Raw genomic sequence first — 21,273 nt, forward strand, 5'->3', positions numbered from 1 at the left:
CTTATTTTATTTGATTTTTGTAATTTTGTATTTTTTTCTTTTTTTAGACATGACACACTAGGAGAGGAGGGGAAAGGAGGGTAAAGGGGGGGACACCGAACCACAGGGATAAGAAAGGGCGAGCTGAGAGAGGAAGATGTAGAGTTGGTTTTATTTGGGTAGTGAGCAGGTCTTCTCGTGCTCTGAGACGGTAGTCTCAAAAGCACTCCGAAGTCCCTCCCCCCCCGCAGAGTACTGTGTCACAGTACATACATACAACTGTGTCCCTCAAAAGGTAAGGGTCATCAGACTTCTACATGGCCTGTGAGGCAGCTTGAAGAAGACGATGTCCCACAGAGGTGGTCCTTGTGGTGACAGGATCAGAAATGGAGGATGAAGTAGAGGAAATCAACCTACTACGTTCTTCGCAAGGTACAACATTGCGAATAGCCCCAGAGTGAAATGACCTCAGGTGTCGCTTCATGATCGTGGTCCCAAAGCTGTACGAACTGTGCTTCCCGCGACTGAGTATCATTTTGCACTCATTGAAGATAACACGGTTCGGACAAGCTTTAGGACCATTCCCATAAATGGAAAATAACCGCCACACCCAAGACTCACATCTAGTGCGGGTAGTAGGGATTTCCTCTACCTCATTCTCGTCATCCTCTTCTTCCTCCTCTGCATCCTCACTCCTGTTCCCCTCTTCAGGCCCTTGGGAAGGTGGTGGTGGTGGAGGGGGTGGGGGTGGTGCTGAAGCAGGTGCAGCACCAGGTGGAATCAGCAAGTTGCTGGAGAAATAGCTGTGCTCTGAAGAATAGCCAGAAACACAATGAGAATAAGCTCTAGGGCCTGGTCTTTTATAGGGGTGCTTGTATACGGTTCGCGGACATGCGCGCTGTCCACGGACAGATCGAACACAAAAAAGGGTCCAAAAATTTTAAAAAGATATGTAGAAACTCAGGATTAGTATGTGGGACTTGTGCCATGATGCGTTTTTATGGAAAAATATTGTAGATTACTCAAAAATGTACTTTTAAATTTTTCGGGGACACGAACAGTGTTCGCATTCAGAACACGCGATCAGCATGGGTGCGGTCACATGGTCCCTTCGCGAACAGGTCTGTGAAGGAAGCTCTTGTCTGCAGGACACCAAATGCACAGACATTGGTTTGCGCATGCGTGTTGAGGTTCTACGGACAGTGTTCGGGTCCTGAATTAATTAAAAGTGCGTCACATATCAAACAAACCTTTCTGGACATCGCGTATGTTCTAGAACAGTTTAAAGTTGCTAGCGAACACTTGGGACAGATATAGTGTTCTTTAGGACACTTCCATTTTCGTTTGATTACGAACTTTTCAGGACATCAATTGTGTTCTTGGAACATTTAACTTGCTAGCGAACATTACGGACAGGTATAGTGTTCTTTAGGACACCTCCATTTTCGTTTAATTACAAACATTTCAGGACATCAATTGTGTTCTTGGAACATTTAACTTGCTAGCGAACATTACGGACAGGTATAGTGTTCTTTAGGACACCTCCATTTTAAGTTTAATTACAAACATTTCAGGACACCAATTGGGTTATTACAACAGTTTGAACTTGCTAGCAAACAGTACGGACAGGAATAGTGTTCCTTAGGACACCTCCATTTTCGTTTAATTACGAACATTTCAGGACACCAATTGGGTTATTAGAACAGTTTGAACTTGCTAGCGAACAGTACGGACAGGAGTAGTGTTCCTTAGGACACCTCCATTTTCGTTTAATTACGAACATTTCAGGACACCGCTTGTGTTCTTTCAACAGTTTCAACTTGCTAGCGAACAGTACAGACAGGTATAGTGTTCTTTAGGACACCTCCATTTTCGTTTATTTATGAACATTTCAGGACACCGCTTGTGTTCTTAAAACAGTTTCAACTTAGTAGCGAACAGTACGGACAGGTGTAGTGTTCTTTATTAGGACACCTCCATTTTCATTTAATTACGAACATTTCAGGACACCAATTGGGTTCTTAGAACAGTTGCAACTTTCTAGCGAACAATATGGACAGGTATAGTGTTCTTCAGGACACCTCCATTTTTGTTTATTTACGAACATTTCAGAACACCCACGCTGTCCGCGGACATCTACATTGTTTTAAAAAAAATCAAAAATGGGAAGTAATTACAACACAATATAAAAATGTAACTTTATTTCACGTATATTAATAATTTATGACAGAGAAGGTGAGGCAGAAACAGAAACAAAAGAGGAGAATTAGGGGTTTCAACATGATTGGCATCAGGTGAAGAAGGGATGGAAGTCGCATCAAAACGTTTTGGATTATGGAGAGGGTTTGGGGATAATTGACTGGGATATGGTGAGGGGGGACAAGTACATGTGGGAAAATGGTATGAGGTTTTTGTTTTAAAATGATCCTCAACAAAAGTTTTAAAATTATTAAAATTGCTCAATAATGAATCAATGTTTTCTTTTAAGCTGTCAAGCGTGTTTTCCATAACAGTTTCTTCAGACATATTTTCTATTTTGGTATGCTCTGTACAAAAAGAAATATATATGTTAAATATATATAAAAATTAAATGGTTTATATTTTAAAGTGTGTACCATTAGCTTCACTATTTTCTGACATTTCATCATGTTGGAAGTGCTCCTCTAGCCATTCCAGAGTACTAGACATTTCTGTGAGAAAAAAAATTATATAATATTCTTTTTTTAATCTAATACAGAAAGTTTATAAAGATATGAGTAAAATGATGTACACTTACTATTTCAGGTAAGATATGTTCTGAGTAGTGTGTAGGTCTGGTCTTGGTCTTAGTTGTGGAGTGTCTGTGAGGTAATTATGTTGGAAGCCTATTTATCTTCTGTTGGTATATTCCATTTTAGAATATATTGTATTTAAATGAATGGTTAGTGTGGTACATATATGGGTTACATTTCTTATGCATTACTACATATTATATGTAGGTGTACTACTTTGTGAATTTTTTAAATGTTATCATGTTGTAATATAACAATTAAACATACCCCCCACCCCAGACTTTTTAGGTAGTGGTACTGTTGTCCGAATATGTCAGCGAACATCAAAAGTCAAAGTTACTATTGTTAAGCTTTGCTACTAAAAACCTATGAAATTCAGTTAAAAAACTTTGTTAAAGGGATGTTATGGTTAAGTTGTGCTACTAAAAACCTATGAAATTCAGTGAAAACAACTTTGTTAAAGGGAGGTTATAGTTAAATTGTGCTACTAAAAACCTATGAAATTCAGTGAAAAAAACTTTGTTAAAGGAACGTTATGGTTAAGTTGCGCTACTAAAACCTATGAAATTCAGTGAAAAACTTTGTTAAAGGGACATTATGGTTAAGTTGCACTACTAAAAACCTATGAAATTCAGTGAAAAAACTTTGTTAAATGGATGTTATGGTTAAGTTGTGCTACTAAAAACCTATGAAATACAGTGAAAAAAACTTTGTTAAAGGGACGTTATGGTTAAGTTGTGCTACTAAAAACCTATGAAATTCAGTGAAAACAACTTTGTTAAAGGTACGTTATGGTTAAGTTGTGCTACTAAAAACCTATGAAATTCAGTGTAAAAACTTTGTTAAAGGGACATTATGGTTAAGTTGTCCTATTAAAAACCTATGAAATTCAGTGAAAAAAACTTTGTTAATGGGACGTTATGGTTCCAAGTAAAACCGAAAAACCCTTGAAATTCGCCAGTTATGGTAAGCTAAGCAACCATAACTCGCGCCACCACCGTGCACTGCTAAGACTAACACCCACGACATCAAAGATGACATTCACCCCTGGATCTCACTTGATCGGGCTCTGACCCCTTTTGACTTTAGTTCTTGTTTGTAGCTTCATCCCTGGATCTCCCTCGGTCGGGCTCAGACCCCTCTTGACTTTAACGGGATACAGTTCCCTTGGTTTCTTAATGTTCACTTTCACTGTGGTATTCACTTCCCTTTTTCTCACACTGCTTGTAGATCAAAGTCTATCGATTGTAACGGGATTCTGTGTGCCCTCTGCATGACCACTTTGACTTATTTCGCTGCCCTTCCTATGGCCTTCTGGTCCTTATAGTTTCTCTCATATGGGGATCGACCAGAGTCTCTCAAGTAAGCACCCATGTGGTGCCACTTTCTCTCTGCTCGGGCGGATAGCTCAACGGCAATGTGCGCACCTTGGAAACAAGATGACATGGAGCAACAGAGGTTTGATCCCAGGGTCCGTTCTTAGAAACCTCTGGGTATTTAGCGCGCGTTATAAATAACCAATCATATTATGCAGCTAGTCTACCCATCACACTTTTGAAAGTTCCTTCAAAGTTCATCAGCTTTGGTTCAAAACTTGCCACTTTGAAATTCTCACTCAGTACAGCCCGGTTCTTATCGGTGCGCCCCTCGAATCACCGGCTGTGAGGAACTGATTGGCTATGGCTTCTCTGGAGTCATGTCCAGTACCACGGGTGCGGGTGCTTCCCTCTCTCCTGCATATCGGTATAGACTTGCCACGCGCACGGTTGACATTTACTGCAGGACACTTGCGTGATTGTTCAGAGTATTAGGCTCTCTTCCATGAAGGTTTCTTGGGCCTGGTACAAAAAGGGCAAGGTCACTTCTCTCCTTGCCACCCTCTTGATGCCCGCCGCCTTTCCCCTGCTTTTGAATTGCTGCGACCATGCAGCAATTTAACAGCAGGCGAAAGGTGGCAGGAATCGAGTGGGTGGCAAGGAGAGAGGTGACCTTGCCCTTTTTGTCCCAGGCCCAAGTAACCCTTGTTGTGATGTCTGCTGTACTCACCTTGCTCATACTGTGCACTCTGGCTCCACCTTTTGTCCCTGTGGGGAAGGGAAAGGGTCCTCAGGTGTGTGCGATTATGATCAATTGCATGACTTTGCCTGATCCCTGTATTGGGACATGTCAGATAAACAGCTTTGGTGTTAGTCCATTGTCATTGGTGTTGTGCGAAGGTGTTAGAGTTAGAAGGGGGGGCAGTGGTTTGGAATGTCCTCCACAAGAGGATGGGGAAAGGGTAGAAAAGGAAGGGGGATACCGCTTCTCAAACTTCGGTGTCCCACTCCCACTCCCCAAGGACCACCCATCCAGGTGATCCTCCCTCACTGGTCCAACCCCAGGAACTGGATACAATTGCGATGAAACATCCGAGGGGTTTAGAAAGAGAGACACCATCAGGTTACTCACAGCTCCAATAGAAATGCCAATGCGTTTTTCACCTTTCCAATATCGATAAGCTGTTGGCAAATGCTCTTATCTTTAATGGCAACACCATTTAGTAAAACAAACAACAAATCTGCAATATCATACTAGAGTATTACAATTTTCTTAAACATTCAGGGGTAAATACACAAGTTTGACACTCACAACTTGCACTAATGGCTTCTTAGGCAGATTTGACAACTTTGTTTGCAATCTAACAATAACTTGGAAAGGATGACCAGTTTGCAATGCAATCACCTAAAACATGTTCACCTTTTGATGCACACAGGGGTATTAGGCACTACCATATCATTGACGACCATTCTTGGTGGAATATGTGCATGATTATATATTCCAAAACAGTGTCTACAAACATTTCTGAAGCACAACTGGGATATCAGGCACTACAATATCGTTTAAGACACTTATTGGCAGAATACATGTTTGAATATAAAATCCAACACAGTGTCTACAAACATAAAGTGCCTCACTTGCGTCAAATCGTTCTTCTATAAACAAATACAGATACAGTTATTTCCAAAAATCTTCTACAGTGTGTTTAATTTTGTTCTTAACATACACTGGTTGCACTTGAGACTCATAAAAAGTGCATACACAAACAATGTCAGGTCTTTCAGTAGAAGACAACTCAAACATTTCAATACTTGTTTTATACTGTTGAAAAATTTGATCCTTTGAGAGTATAGAATCATTATTTTCACTTCCTTTAAGTGTTTCATATACGTACACATACCCTTTTAAATGCATCATATTTATCATATGCATTGTAGAAAATAAACTTTCTACAGTTCCAGTCAACAGTATTTCATTTAAAACTGCAAGAGACATACTTAGGGCCTCATTAAGAGTATGGAGGTAGCCATGTCCTTAATACCGGGTTCCAATACCGGGTTCTGTGAATAAGCGATTACCTGGTCATTCCGAACTTGGAGGACCCGGTAATTCCTCATGCACAAAACCATTCTCCATTCCCATTTGAGCCCTCATAAGGCTCAAATGGGAATGGGGATGAAGCTAATAACGGGCCCGTTATTAGATCCTTGGTCACCTCGTAATCAGGCTTCCTGTAAAGAACGGTGCCGGTCCCGTACCGGCACCGTTCATTACCGGACCGCCAGGGTCGTAATGAGGCCCTAAGTGTTTTGCACTCATACAGTTTAACTAGAAAGTATCTCATTTTAGTATGATGTGTAGCCGGCATCCATATATGATGGAACTCACTCTTAAATCTACTTTTATCGAGACAAGATAGAGAATTACTTCACAGTCATCTATTCTTTGTAGCATCTTGATCTATCTTTGAACATTATCATTTTTGTGCAAAGCTTGCAAAATCTCATTAAAACATTACAGGAAAATGTATCAATATTGTGCAAAAAATTGCAAGTCCATACCTCACAATCCTTCTTTCGTTTCATTTTTGACTGACTTTCAGTTTCCATTTCTGTATTATTACACTGTATAATTTCTTCTTTTTTAGAAATTACACTATTTCAGACTTCATAGCTACATCCGCTCTCATCAATATCTGCTCTCATCAATAGCTAGTGGAACATTCTTTCCATGAATGTAATTATCTGCATTAAAAAATCTTTCAGTATGAGAAGTGTGTTTCCACTCTCTACCAAAGACATCAAAAAAGTTGTCACGTGTAAGCACATGAACTGTTCCTATATTTATATAGAATGGTGTTGCCACCTTAAGCAATTTCTTAAGTTTATTTAATACGAACATTAACAATTTTATTTTAATATCAAAAGCTTTCTTAATTATTACTTCTACTTTTTTTCTTGTTGCAAACAGTGCTTTACCACATATCTAGATTTTGGTTTCACACTTCTCCAAAGATTTGTAAAAACTAATTGTCCTATAAATCTCTTTGTTCCTCTGTTTCAAATTGATAGCTAGCTACTAGCTAGTAACACATTTGAAACATTTTTCCTTTATTTACTTTCAATAAAAACATTGTCGGTTCCAGCAAAACTTTGTGTTGGCATAACTCTAATTTCAACTTCAACATTTTTAAAACTATCCTCAACACTATAAATTGTTGCATAATCAACAGGATTTGTATCTACAGTTTTAAAAACTCTTCTTCTTTAAAAATGATACTGTTTAAGTCTACTTCCCTGCAGATGACCCTTTCTTATAGCTCGTTGCTGTTGTTTTCTTGATGGCATCTTACAAAAAAAGCTGTATAAAAATGTTTTCAGTGATTAATGCACACATTCTGTTTCTTTATATTTTCAATATAAAATATAACTTTCAAGGCCAGACTGTTTATCAACCCGCCAACCCAGTATTTGTAGGGCCAAGTGAAACAACACACTCAAAATTTGCAGTACATAAAAGCATGTGTCTGCTTGTCTGCCCAAGTGTAATAGTTATTCGCACCCTGGCATTTTCCTGGGTGCAGATCATTTTTTTATTTTTTTATTTTTTTCCTGACAAGATATATACTGAAGAAAAGTACACCTGCCATCAAAAAAATAAATCTATTACCACAATTTAAATCAAAAAGAGACGTGTTCCCTTTTCAGATGACAGCAAATATAACATTGGCAACCATAATTAAAAAAGAAACCCTTAAACTAAAATGACTACATCTACTCAACAAAACATATCAGCATGTCCATCCTCCCTCTACTACCCATCCCCACTATCACTACAGTTTGAATGGCTATGTCACCTAGCAGCGCCATAAAACTACAATACCAAACCTAATGAATACACCATAACCCCATACCACTATGAACTTCTTAAATAATAACTTGCATACTCTACACATAACTTCAGAATTCAATTCCCAAACAAATTCTAAATAAAAGAAACATTCACTAGAAACAACATGACATTTCTTCATTCACATTCATAAAGATGTTACAAAATAATATGTAACACCCCTTTGCTTTAATATACCAACCAACTATTAATTCTACTATGTTATGTTCTCAATTCAGAAATAACGTGATAAGAGAACATAGCACCAAGATAATGCATTGCTACTTAGTTGATCCACCCGGCTCCATTTTTTAAATCTCACAAGCCTCTACAGCTAAACAACAGTTCCAAACACACACCAGTAAGTATATTAGTGTTCACATAACTAGAATCTACACACCCTTGCTTCTCCAATCAGCCATTGAATTACTCCCCATTAGCCACCCTCAACAAAAAACATGCACAATTAACTACCTCACATGATTCCACCAATGTCAGCTTAATAACAGAATAGCCTAATCCATGATGCTGCCTTTCACCTACAAACGAATAACTACTATTGCTAATCAACAAAAATATATCAGCATTTATGTCCTCTGTTCACTCTCCATCCCCACCCTACTAAAAATTCAATGGACATGTGCCGTAAGCAGCCCAGAAAACCTTCTTAACAAACCTCATCAATAATACTGTTGCCCCCAACCGACAATGCACCCCCATTCATTTGACACCTTAATGACTACATTATCCATTTCTTACATGCCATAACAATTCAACATCACCACCACATGTGGAAAAAATGGGTGTGATATGTTGAAACCCAATAAACATAACAAAGAAAACAGGATTTGGAAGAAAACAGGATGTATATAACCTAACACAACAGATGCTGGACAATCAGCCATTTGGTCTACCTGCAATGCCAAATATAGTACATGAAACCACCAAAATAACCTCAACCACAAAGGAGGTGGGCATGACTGCCACGTGCTCCGAAAGGAAGCAGAGGTGCATCCACTTGACCCAATGTGGACATGACAAGCCTGCCTGCACCTCAGACAAGATTTTGAGTACCATGCAACCTGGTGGAACCCACCTGCTGTATCTTGTGTAGCTATCCCTACAGACTAACAGCATTATAACATTCATGCAACAGATGGCCCTGCAAGTAAGGAGGAGAACATGACGGCCACACATACCCATGGCCAGACTATCCCCATAGGGCTAAGCAGAGTAAAAAATCTGGAGATCATATTAGCTGCTCCAGCCCATCATCATTTGCATACTCCAGCACATTGAGAGAGACCTTGAATGCAAAGGAAACTTACACTCTGACATGTCACACCATTTGAAGTTCATAGCTACATGGCATTGTTTTAAACAGGCTCCTCAATGGACTGTTGGCATGGTTCATGACCTGATTGAGCCAACATTTCAGCTCCCCTACACCATGCAACAGCACACATGGCTACCCAAAATCCAATGGGCAACACATGATATAAAAAGACGATTTTACATCATTGCCCAGTTCCCAATGGTTCCTGATATGCACACATGTGCGATATGCAATGTGCGTCACCCATTGGGAGGAAGCATGTCGTCCACAACTGTAAACAATAGCAAACCCAAAATGCACAAATTACATGTGATGCAGACATGACCTTGACACCCCATTTCACCAGGATTCCTAGATCCACACAGGAAAACAGTACCCAGGAAGCATTAATGGCAACACACCTGGGACAACTGACATGTCTCCTTGGTAAGTGAAACATGACGACTGACAAAGGAGTGACTGAGAGGTTCAAGTGGGAGTGCCTGCATGAGGTGTAGGGCTGATGTGGGAGTGCCTGTGAGAGAGAGGGGTGATGGTGCAAGTCTGACTGGAGGTGGAGAGTCATCATATGACCTACAATTATCAAATAGATCCCCAAGAACATCCCAAATGATATGACATAAGTCACTTAGAACGCAACTGTACACACATGTTTCTAGGTCTGACAAGACAAGGTAGGGAAGACAGAGGGAGGAGAAGACAAACAACCTTACTAGTCCTTGTGTCAGTCATGCAAGCAGAATAACGAGAAATGAAAAGGGAAGGGGATGGAGGGAGTGCAATGGATAAGGAATGGTAAAATAGGGCACAAATGCTCTGAGTAAGTGCAGCCGGGGCAGCTCAGCTCTGGCTAGTGTAAGGAGAACAGGGGACTCTATGTTTAGTTACAGCCCCTAAGTGCATGGTAGGCCAGAGTCAGTGCAAGGGTGACTGATCAATAATGAGCGTGGTACCAAGTGAGACTCTGAGGGTCGCCAAGCAACCAGTTGGTACAGCAAACAGGTAGGTCAGGTAGGACTGCAGGTGAGGAAGAGAGAGAAAGCAGAGTAGAAGAGGAATGTTTTGAGCTTTTTCCAGAACTTCAGGAGGTCCGGCTCAAGTTTGAGAGCAGCAGTTAGGCCATTCTAGAGGGAGGCACCTGCAGAGGACAGAGATGTACCCCACACTCTCTAACTGGAGAAGTGTCTAACCCTTAGAGTGTTACAGGTATTTGAGCAAAGGGCTCAAGAAGGAAAGTATTTTGGAAGAGAGATTTGGATGTACTCTGGGCCATGGCTTCGTAAAGCCTTGTGTACAATGCAGAGGGACTTGAACTTGGTCCTTGCAGTCACCGGGATCCAGTAAAGAGATTTAAGGGCTGGAGAGATACGGTCCCTGGGCTTGAGGACAAGGATACGTCTCGCTGATTTGGAACCCAGGCTCTATAATTGTGTATGTACACCAAAGTAGCATGCAGCACCTTCTACCCACATCCCAACAGATGATACCAGACAATGGTACCAGGCTTTCTGCAGTCCAAATGTTCTCTCAATGTTGTTGTTATTTTGTGGGCCACAGAAAGTTTATAAAGATATGAGTAAAATGATGTACACTTACTATTTCAGGTAAGATATGTTCTGAGTAGTGTGTAGGTCTGGTCTTGGTCTTAGTTGTGGAGTGTCTGTGAGGTAATTATGTTGGAAGCCTATTTATCTTCTGTTGGTATATTCCATTTTAGAATATATTGTATTTAAATGAATGGTTAGTGTGGTACATATATGGGTTACATTTCTTATGCATTACTACATATTATATGTATGTGTACTACTTTGTGAATTTTTTAAATGTTATCATGTTATCATGTTGTAATATAACAATTAAACATACCCCCCACCCCAGACTTTTTAGGTAGTGGTACTGTTGTCCGAATATGTCCGCGAACATCAAAAATGTTCACGGACATTACATTCAGTAGAAGTGGTTCAGTATGTTCCATATTACATTTACATAAAGTCAAAGTTACTATTGTTAAGCTTTGCTACTAAAAACCTATGAAATTCAGTTAAAAAACTTTGTTAAAGGGATGTTATGGTTAAGTTGTGCTACTAAAAACCTATGAAATTCAGTGAAAACAACTTTGTTAAAGGGAGGTTATAGTTAAGTTGTGCTACTAAAAACCTATGAAATTCAGTGAAAAAAACTTTGTTAAAGGAACGTTATGCTTAAGTTGCGCTACTAAAACCTATGAAATTCAGTGAAAAACTTTGTTAAAGGGACATTATGGTTAAGTTGCACTACTAAAAACCTATGAAATTCAGTGAAAAAACTTTGTTAAATGGATGTTATGGTTAAGTTGTGCTACTAAAAACCTATGAAATACTGTGAAAAAAACTTTGTTAAAGGGACGTTATGGTTAAGTTGTGCTACTAAAAACCTATGAAATTCAGTGAAAAAAACGTTGTTAAAGGGACGTTATGGTTAAGTTGTGCTACTAAAAACCTATGAAATTCAGTGAAAAAACTTTGTTAGAGGGACATTATGGTTAAGTTGTGCTATTAAAAACCTATGAAATTCAGTGAAAAAAACTTTGTTAATGGGACGTTATGGTTCCAAGTAAAACCGAAAAACCCTTGAAATTCGCCAGTTATGGTAAGCTAAGCAACCATAACTCGCGCCACCACCGTGCACTGCTAAGACTAACACCCACAACATCAAAGATGACATTCACCCCTGGATCTCACTTGATTGGGCTCTGACCCCTTTTGACTTTAGTTCTTGTTTGTAGCTTCATCCCTGGATCTCCCTCGGTCGGGCTCAGACCCCTCTTGACTTTAACAGGATTCAGTTCCCTTGGTTTCTTAATGTTCACTTTCACTGTGGTATTCACTTCCCTTTTTCTCACACTGCTTGTAGATCAAAGTCTATCGATTGTAACGGGATTCTGTGTGCCCTCTGCATGACCACTTTGACTTATTTCGCTGCCCTTCCTATGGCCTTCTGGTCCTTATAGTTTCTCTCATATGGGGATCGACCAGAGTCTCTCAAGTAAGCACCCATGTGGTGCCACTTTCTCTCTGCTCGGGCGGATAGCTCAACGGCAATGAGCGTACCTTGGAAGCAAGATGACATGGAGCAACAGAGGTTTGATCCCAGGGTCCGTTCTTAGAAACCTCTGGGTATTTAGCGCGTTATAAATAACCAATCATATTATGGAGCTAGTCTACCCATCACACTTTTGAAAGTTCCTTCAAAGTTCATCAGCTTTGGTTCAAAACTTGCCACTTTGCAATTCTCACTAAGTACAGCCCGGTTCTTATCGGTGCGCCCCTCGAATCACCGGCTGTGAGGAACTGCTTGGCTATGGTTTCTCTGGAGTCATGTCCAGTACCACGGGTGCGGGTGCTTCCCTCTCTCCTGCATATCGGTATAGACTTGCCACGCGCACGGTTGACATTTACTGCAGGACACTTGCGTGATTGTTCAGAGCATTAGGCTCTCTTCCATGAAGGTTTCTTGGGCCTGGGACAAAAAGGGCAAGGTCACTTCTCTCCTTGCCACCCTCTTGATGCCCACCGCCTTTCCCCTGCTTTTGAATTGCTGCGACCATGCAGCAATTTAACAGCAGGCGAAAGGTGGCAGGAATCGAGTGGGTGGCAAGGAGAGAGGTGACCTTGCCCTTTTTGTCCCAGGCCCAAGTAACCCTTGCTGTACTCACCTTGCTTATACTGTGCACTCTGGCTCCACCTTTTGTCCCTGTGGGGAAGGGAAAGGGTCCTCAGGTGTGTGCGATTATGATCAATTGCCTGACTTTGCCTGACCCTTGTATTGGGACATGTCAGATAAACAGCTTTGGTGTTAGTCCGTTGTCATTGGTGTTGTGCGAAGGTGTTAGAGTTAGAAGGGGGGGGCAGTGGTTTGGAATGTCCTCCACAAGGGGATGGGGAAAGGGTAGAAAAGGAAGGGGAATACCGCTTCTCAAACTTCGGTGTCCCACTCCCACTCCCCAAGGACCACCCATCCAGGTGATCCTCCCTCACTGGTCCAACCCCAGGAACTGGATACAATTGCGATGAAACATCTGAGGGGTTTAGAAAGAGAGACACCATCAGGTTACTCACAGCTCATATGAAGCAGCTGATTGTTTAACTGGTACTGAATTGTATGGTAAATTTGAAAATATAGTATGGCCAAGTCTTGGTCCAGCTAAATCTACAAAAAGAGTTGTAAAAACATACAAAGATATAGAAACAATAGCCAAACATGATCCCAACAGCCAAGACATTTTAAAAAACAATTTATTGGGCACATACTACCCAAACATACCACATAGCCCAAAACTACACATACAAAAATAATATAAAACCTGATGAAAAAAAGGTAAATACAGAGTGACAAACTGTGAAGGCAGCTTAGTTAAACTCAATAAAACAAATTTAATTAATCATATCAATTCGTCATTGAAGACTCCTCAACATAAAGAAATATATTACATGTCCCTGCTACAACTCTTTAAACCATGCAGAAAAGAAGAAGAAATACTAGAAAACTATGACTCATATGAAGGTGCTTTCAAAGCAAATGAAAGCACTATAACTGATGTAAACTTTACACAGTACAAAACAATGTTGCACAATGAACAGCAACACGAAGAAGAACTCGAGGCCCAACTAGATAAAGACACTCCTGACAGTAGTCAACCTTCTGTAACAGGAAGCCAAGAACCACTGGGAGAACCACTAATAATAAATGAGGCAGAATTAGCTATGATAGAAGTAGAAAACACTATGTGTCAGTATGAAGATAAAGAAGACTTAACTATACTACAATCAAAACTAAACAATGAACAACGTAGCATTTTTGAAGAAGTAACAAAACAAATTGCACATGGTGTACAACATGAAAATAAAGAATGTTCCTGCCGTAATTGTAAACCTATACTACTGTACGTCAGTGGTGAAGCTGGATCTGGCAAAACATTCCTAATCAAAATCATCAGTAAATTCCTTCAACAATTGACAAACAACATACTGTCAGCTGTTGTCACTGCCCCCACAGGTTTATCTGCCTATAACATAGGTGGTGTCACTTTACACCGATTACTACTATTGCCAGTAGAACACCAGAACAAATTAGACTATTACAAACTTTCTGCAGAAGCTGCAATGGAACTACGCAGAGTATTGAAACAAATGAAAATGCTACTAATAGATGAAGTGAGCATGGTCTCCAACCTAATGTTGGCTTTGATTCCCCTCAGATTACAAGAAGTACTGAAAACAAACTATGAAGAGCTCTTTGCAGGAAAACACATTATTGTTTTTGGAGATCTTCTTCAATTAACACCAGTAAAAGGAGAGCCTATTTTTAAAACATTAGGACACAAAGTCTGCCGTAGAACTGTTGGCAGCATTGGAAATGTCAACATTTGGCAACATTTCCAATACAGAGAATTAACAGAAAACATGCGGCAATCTGCAGATCTCACTTATGCCAACATCTTAAAAAGTATCAGAGTTGGTATACTCTCTAAAGAAGCAGAAACAATATTGAAAACCCAGCAAATTAATGCACTTTATGGCGATAATGCATGTGCTACAGATGTTATGGAACAATTAGCCCACAAAAATGTCAATTGTATAGCCTTAATGCCAACTCTTGCAAGCTGTTTCAAATTCAATGAAATAATGTTAAGTAAAGAAATGCAACCAATAATGGAAATTAGCGCCACAGACACACTAGATGTACATGCTATGACACTACCTATGTGTGACCAAGCCACAACAAGACTAAATAGTTTAGAAAAATCAATCTCAAACACAGCAGGCTTAGAAAAGATATTAAAATTATCCTTAAATTGCAGAGTAATGCTTAAATGTAACCTTGACGTGGACCAAGGACTAGTTAATGGGGCACTGGGTACAGTTGTTGGCTTTCAAACATACCCACGTGACAACAAAATTCAATTTGTCAATATACTCTTTGACACACTTTCAGAAGTTAAAAGGATAGGACGCTCAACAGCTGGATTCCTTCTCTTCAAAGACATGTATTTACGCAGAGAACAATTTTCTCTAACTCTTGCATACTATATATATATATATATAGCAACAACTACTAGTCACCCTATTTGTTACACCATGTATTCTGTTCATAATGTGAACTCCCTGGTCTTAGTTTTTGTCATCTTTCTTTCCTAGGCTCTTGGTGTGGTAGGGCTGTCTCATTTGGTAACATTCTTCACCTCGACGATATTGGCGAGGGTCAGGGATTGGAATCAGTATTTACATACACATCTGAGTATGGGCAGTGGGTATTACCTGTGTATTTGCCTGCCACATTGCTAAGGAATCCCTTGGTGTGGATAGTATCGCTGAGCCTCAAAGCAAGTGCCTGTTTCCAGTGGGGCGTGTTGCAGGGAAAAGGGACAGAGACCAAGATAGCTGTTCCTGCCATTCTTCCCAAAGGGCAGGGTAGCAGGCTTTCCCAAATGTCCCACATTTAAGCCTAGTCCTGAGTTTCAGCCAGATCTCGGGGTAGTCTCCCTGCAACTCATATTGCTACTAGAAAAACCCTTCTGGAGGAAAAGAAGCTAGCACTAACAGAACAGAACCAGAGAGATGAGGCACAGAAACAGAGATGTTTGTTGATGCAAGCACAACAGAAGAAAAAAGATCAGGTGAGGCTAGAACTGCACAAGCTACAACTTGATCAGAAAATGGAGACCCGCAGACAGGCCTCTAGTGAGGAGAGACCCATTTCAAGCCAGAGCAACTGGGACAAACCCAAGTGCCAGCTCCCGTAGTATTTAGTGTAAGCTTATGATGTAGTGGATATTTTATGACTGGTTTGACAGCCTTCCACATCACAAAGGTGGATGAGAGATTGTGTGGTGCAGCTGTTATCATTCAGCCTAACCCTGGGGGAAGCCAGGCTACTTAAAAATGAAAGTGGCCCTCTTCAGGAAGTTTTGCAAAACCCAGTAGCAATACCTTAGGAGATTTAGCAAACTCGCAAAAACAGGACATTAAACTTTTGAGTCATGGACACATGGGTCTCTGATATATTTGGCAGAGTCGATGACTTGAAATAAAGTTGACACATTTGAATGAATTTTTAATTTGGTTGCATGCAGTCCTATTATTAGAACTTTTGAGGAAGAGTTAATCCAACCTCTGATAGACAAGAATATCACAGGCACAAGGGAGTTTGCAAAGGCGTCTGACCATTATGCAAGTAGTCATGCACAGAAAAATGGTCAGACGAGCACACTCAAGTCAGGCGAGTTACCACTGCATAACAGAGTTACCACTGCATTACCTACTCATTACCACACCACCAAACAACGAGTTGGAAGTATGTCAGAGGAAAAATATACAGCAGAATGCTTAAGATAATTCCTTTACTTTACAGCTAAAAAAGGCCACATTCAGCAGATTTACCTGCCAGTGGAATTACTGCCAGTGCTAATTCTGCCAAAATCCTCATGGAGTCATAGGGACTCCAATAAATGGGCACTAACACTGCCTACCACCACTTGTAATCCGACAGTAATTCCGCCGGACTAAGTGGTGGTAATGGTAAATCTGTTTGGTGGTCTCTCAGCAGATTTACCTGTGAGATACCACCACACTTGTAGTGAGGTCCAAAGTACCTGTGATGGGGCAGGCTCGAAAAGGATTATTATCTCATGCAGGGTTCCCCAAGGAAGTCGTTTCTGACAGGGTATCCAACTTATTATCTGCATATATGAAAGTATGTGGGAAAAAAGCAGAATAACTTACAAGTTCTATCAAGCTGTCCATCCCAAAACCAATGGGCTTGTGGAGAAAACGACCAAGACCATGAAATGCATAATAGATGGCTTGGAAGTGCATCTGAGGAGAGGTGGGATGCCTACTGGTATCCTCTCTACGGTGCCACAAAACAAATTATGATTCTGTCCTTTTGAACTTCTGTTTGGTAACCCTGTCTGGGTTTCCCTAAGTCTGGTGAGAGACAGTTAGGAGGTTAACCCCCAAAGTCCTACTCACAGCACAGTTGATTGTTTGCACACAAAATCCACAGTTGGTATTTAATAGGTGTGCAAACAGCCTCTGATCTGACAGAATAGAAACTGCAAGACTGTCATTTTACTGCTGGGCCAGGTTGCATGGTTGTTTGCACTGAGAAAAGATTGCACAGACTGGTGTGTCTTTTGATAGAGGTGGCTATAAGACAGTTAAACGGAATAAAATGGATGCCGTGCAAGATGTGGGACATCATCAAGGATGAAATGTATACGATGTTGGCCATAGGGGTAAATGAGCCATCTCATAGCCCACACGCTTTTTCATTGTTGTCATATCCATGTACATTTTTTTCACTTAGGTGGTCCAGCATTGACTTTTGCCACTGATTGAGAGTGTGGTTTTAACATCTTTGACATATCTATGTATATGTTTGTTCACTTAGGTGGTACAGTAGTGTCGTTCGCTACCGATTATAGGTGATTGCATTCTTTGCACATTAGGTTTTAGGACCATTGCTTGGGATATTTACAATTATGGCACTTTTTGCACATTGCACATTTTGAGAATTGTTTATTTATATATTGTGATGGTGTTCTTATCTGTATGATTCTGCTCACACCGTGTTGCTATTAAATCATGAGTCAGCTGAGGCAGCTTTTAAATATGGAATATGTTTAAATAAACTAAATTTTTCTAATCGAAATTGTATCCATGTTCCCTCGCTGTTTTTGTAATCTAGATACATAAAAAGTCATGCATTGGGACAACAGAAGACTGTTTTTGTCTGCACTAATATTCTTATGAAAGAGCGTTTTGACTCCAGAAATATCATGCCCATTGTTCATTGAATGAACACGCAAAAGGGGGAATATATAGCCTGCCTAGTCCTACAAAGCCCGTGATTAGCTAACATTTGTACACCATTTATCTTTCTTTTCAAACTAGGTGCATAGTATGGACTGGAGATGATCGCGTCTTCTTTTTCAACCCAAAAATGCAGCTGTCCGTGTGGGAGAAACCAGTGGATTTGAAGAATCGTGGGGATATTAACAAAATGATTGAAGATCCACCGCATAAACGCAAGCTGGAGACTTCAGCATGTAACTAAACGCTGTGATTATTTCAATCTATTTTCATACATTTTCTGATCGAAGCCTTCATTTGCCTTTGTAGTATTGCAGTATTGTGATGCCCTTGTGATGTTTGCACTATTGTGGGTTTTATTTCAGAACATCATAACATGCCAGCTATAAAGGAGATTTTTTACCTTAGGTGGTAGAAAAAAACTATTAAAAAAAGAACTTGCCACATTTGGTTTAGTACACATATATAAAGTATAAGCGCCCAGATACCTCCGGGCTTGGCGCGCTTTACAAATGTAAATAAATAAATATACTTTAAAACATACTTTAAATTGATCATCCGCTCCCTTTATAGATTCTACATTTTGTTTTCGGATCAAACATCCTTTTGGCACCCAAACTATCGACGTGTGGTTATTTTGATGACTTCAGCAAGTGCATTATGTTGTTTATCAATCAGAGTGCCCAATTAAATATTAAATGCTTAGATTACAGGCAGAAAAGCATTTATAAAGGAACACAGTGAACCACGGTTTAGCTATTACAAGCTATTTTCTAAACATAAATAATCAATGTTCAACATAGTTTCCAAAGATTTATTTTGTTTATTTTACTTTATTAAAATCATGTTGGCCCTAGGCTGTACGGAGCCTTGCACAACAATGTAAATGAAACAATCAGTGTGGATTTCAGGCGACAATGCTCAACACTTACATAGCAATAGATACATAGCATACAAAAGACACAACTAATCATCAAGAATAAACACGCTTACAACACGAATACTTCCAAATCATAAAAAAGGCTCCACAAGGAAAGTGTGTTAACAAAGGATTACGATGAATGGCATGAAACAAGCCCTGGTTATAGGTAACAATCGTGCTCCACCAGAAATCTCCAATTTAGCAGCAACATAAAGGGTTACTGAAGCATGCAGTCAAGCAAACATTTCAGCAGTTAAGTGACACATGTATACCTCAAATATTGAAATGTGATGTTTAATCTCCACAAATATGTCTGCAATTCCCTATTTGAGTCATTAGCTAGGAATCTTGATACCTCAGTTCGAACCTGTCCTGGCTCAGCAATTATATTTTCAACACCACTTTTTTGTTTTTGTTTTAATTCTTGCTCTGATAATCTTGATGTGTTTACCCTGGTGTTAGGTGACGTGCATTATTTCAAGTATGAAGGTGTGCATCAGAGCGTCCCATGACTTGGGTGCCTCTACCACAGTTTCCTGCTATGTTCTACATTATTTTGTTCTTTATCTCTGATCAGTGGCATGCTAGCATGTACAGCTTTTGCACCAGCCAAGCACTGTGCTATAGGCATCAATTAGTGGGACTGTTGTCATGAGGAAACAGTCATTTTTCCAGAATCTTGAATGTGACAAGTATCTAATCTTAGAAAAAAGTTCTAATGTTCGTGTTGGTAGTTCTGTGATGGGCCATCGGAATTGTAAAGCCAAATCACCTATACAGTCTGTAGTTCATTATTTAATCTGTGAAAGAAAGGGTGAACTATATACTTTCAATGGTTTGCATAGCGGTTTGCTTGTTTCAGTGTTTACTTTTTGTACCACTGCACATTGTATTCACATTATGTTCATGCTGTTGGACCTCTTGGGCGCATTTTACACCACAATGATATTTTTTTGACTCACCTCAGTAATCTCGGCCATGGCCATCAGATGGTTTGGTTCTTTTTTGAAAAACGTTATCCAGAATTCAAGTCAATTGTTTTACTTGTGATGAGGACTTCTGATGTTGCGCCTTGGAACACTTGTGTATAGGCACGTTATAAAAGCCTTATCATATATCATTCTAACCTTTGGTGTCCCACAAGGCTGCAATCTGTCCCCCCTGCCTTTTCATATATGTATATTGATATGTTCAAGGAAAACACTTTAGTTGAGGGGACGTTAAGGTGAGAACTCAACACAACGAACCCCCTGAAATTCAGCTAAAACCACCTTAACATTGTGCCCCTTGTTGCGCATTCTATGACCACAATGATGACATCACAGATCACATCACTGATGACATCACTAATTATATTACAACAGCAATTGACAATAAGCATGACCTTCAGCCATGGTCAGTGTGCATGGCCAAATATATTTTAACTCATGAATGGGTACTAGTCATGGCTTTCAGTTATGGACAGTGGTCGCAACCTTCACCCATGTGCACTGAATATTTGAAAAGGGGTAGAAACAATGTGCCCCTTAAAAAAACTAAGCATCACAGGTAATCTGGTATTCAACGATTAACTTTTGCCATTCCTCAAATGTGGTACCTCCCTTGACTATCCATTCGAGACATCGTGTACACATGACTTGCATCATGGAAAGAACAGGAGTCTATGTAGTTGACACGGTTGCTGAAGTTGAGGCTTCATTTGCAGTTTGCAATATTGTTGCACTGGTAAATGGAAGTGCTGCAGGTGGTGGCGATGTCTGTCTATACAAAGAATGGGACCCACATATTTTTATTTCATGTTTGTTCGTTTTCTGATAGTCATGAATAACATTATCCAGTGGACTTACAGTATGATATGATATTTTATTTATATTGCACTTGTACACAAGTGTTTCAGAGCACAGCAAGGTAAGGGGGGAACAGGGGAGAACAAAAAAAACATCCTACTAGGCCCAGTGACATTGAGAATGCGCAAGTGGATGGGAGAGGGGGAGGGAAAAAGTGCCTGGAAGGGGGAGAAGTGGAAAGTGTGGAGCAGAAGAGAAACAGATACATAATTAATAACTAAAATAAGTAAATAAAAAATAAAGGCAATACCTGATGGAAGTGCAGCCAACAAGTGGCAAGTGGCAAGTGCCATGTTTAAGACAGCAGACAGGGTATGTTTGATAAGTGCAGAGAGAAAAGAAAGATGGGTGGGGGCTGTAT

General features: G+C 40.0%; 1 protein-coding gene across 1 annotated transcript in view; it reads left to right on the top strand.

Annotated features, from left to right (window-relative positions):
* TCERG1L (transcription elongation regulator 1 like) overlaps window positions 1-21,273 on the top strand; it is a 1,760,733-nt gene that overhangs the window by 1,181,082 nt on the left and 558,378 nt on the right. The window contains exon 8 of the mRNA XM_069611442.1: window positions 18,225-18,379. Coding sequence (XP_069467543.1) covers window positions 18,225-18,379 — 155 coding nt within the window. The remainder of the gene's footprint in view (window positions 1-18,224; window positions 18,380-21,273) is intronic.

Source organism: Ambystoma mexicanum, chromosome 8 (assembly GCF_040938575.1).
Source record: "Ambystoma mexicanum isolate Mex_15411 chromosome 8, UKY_AmexF1_1, whole genome shotgun sequence".
In the NCBI taxonomy this organism is placed as follows: Eukaryota; Metazoa; Chordata; class Amphibia; order Caudata; family Ambystomatidae; genus Ambystoma; species Ambystoma mexicanum.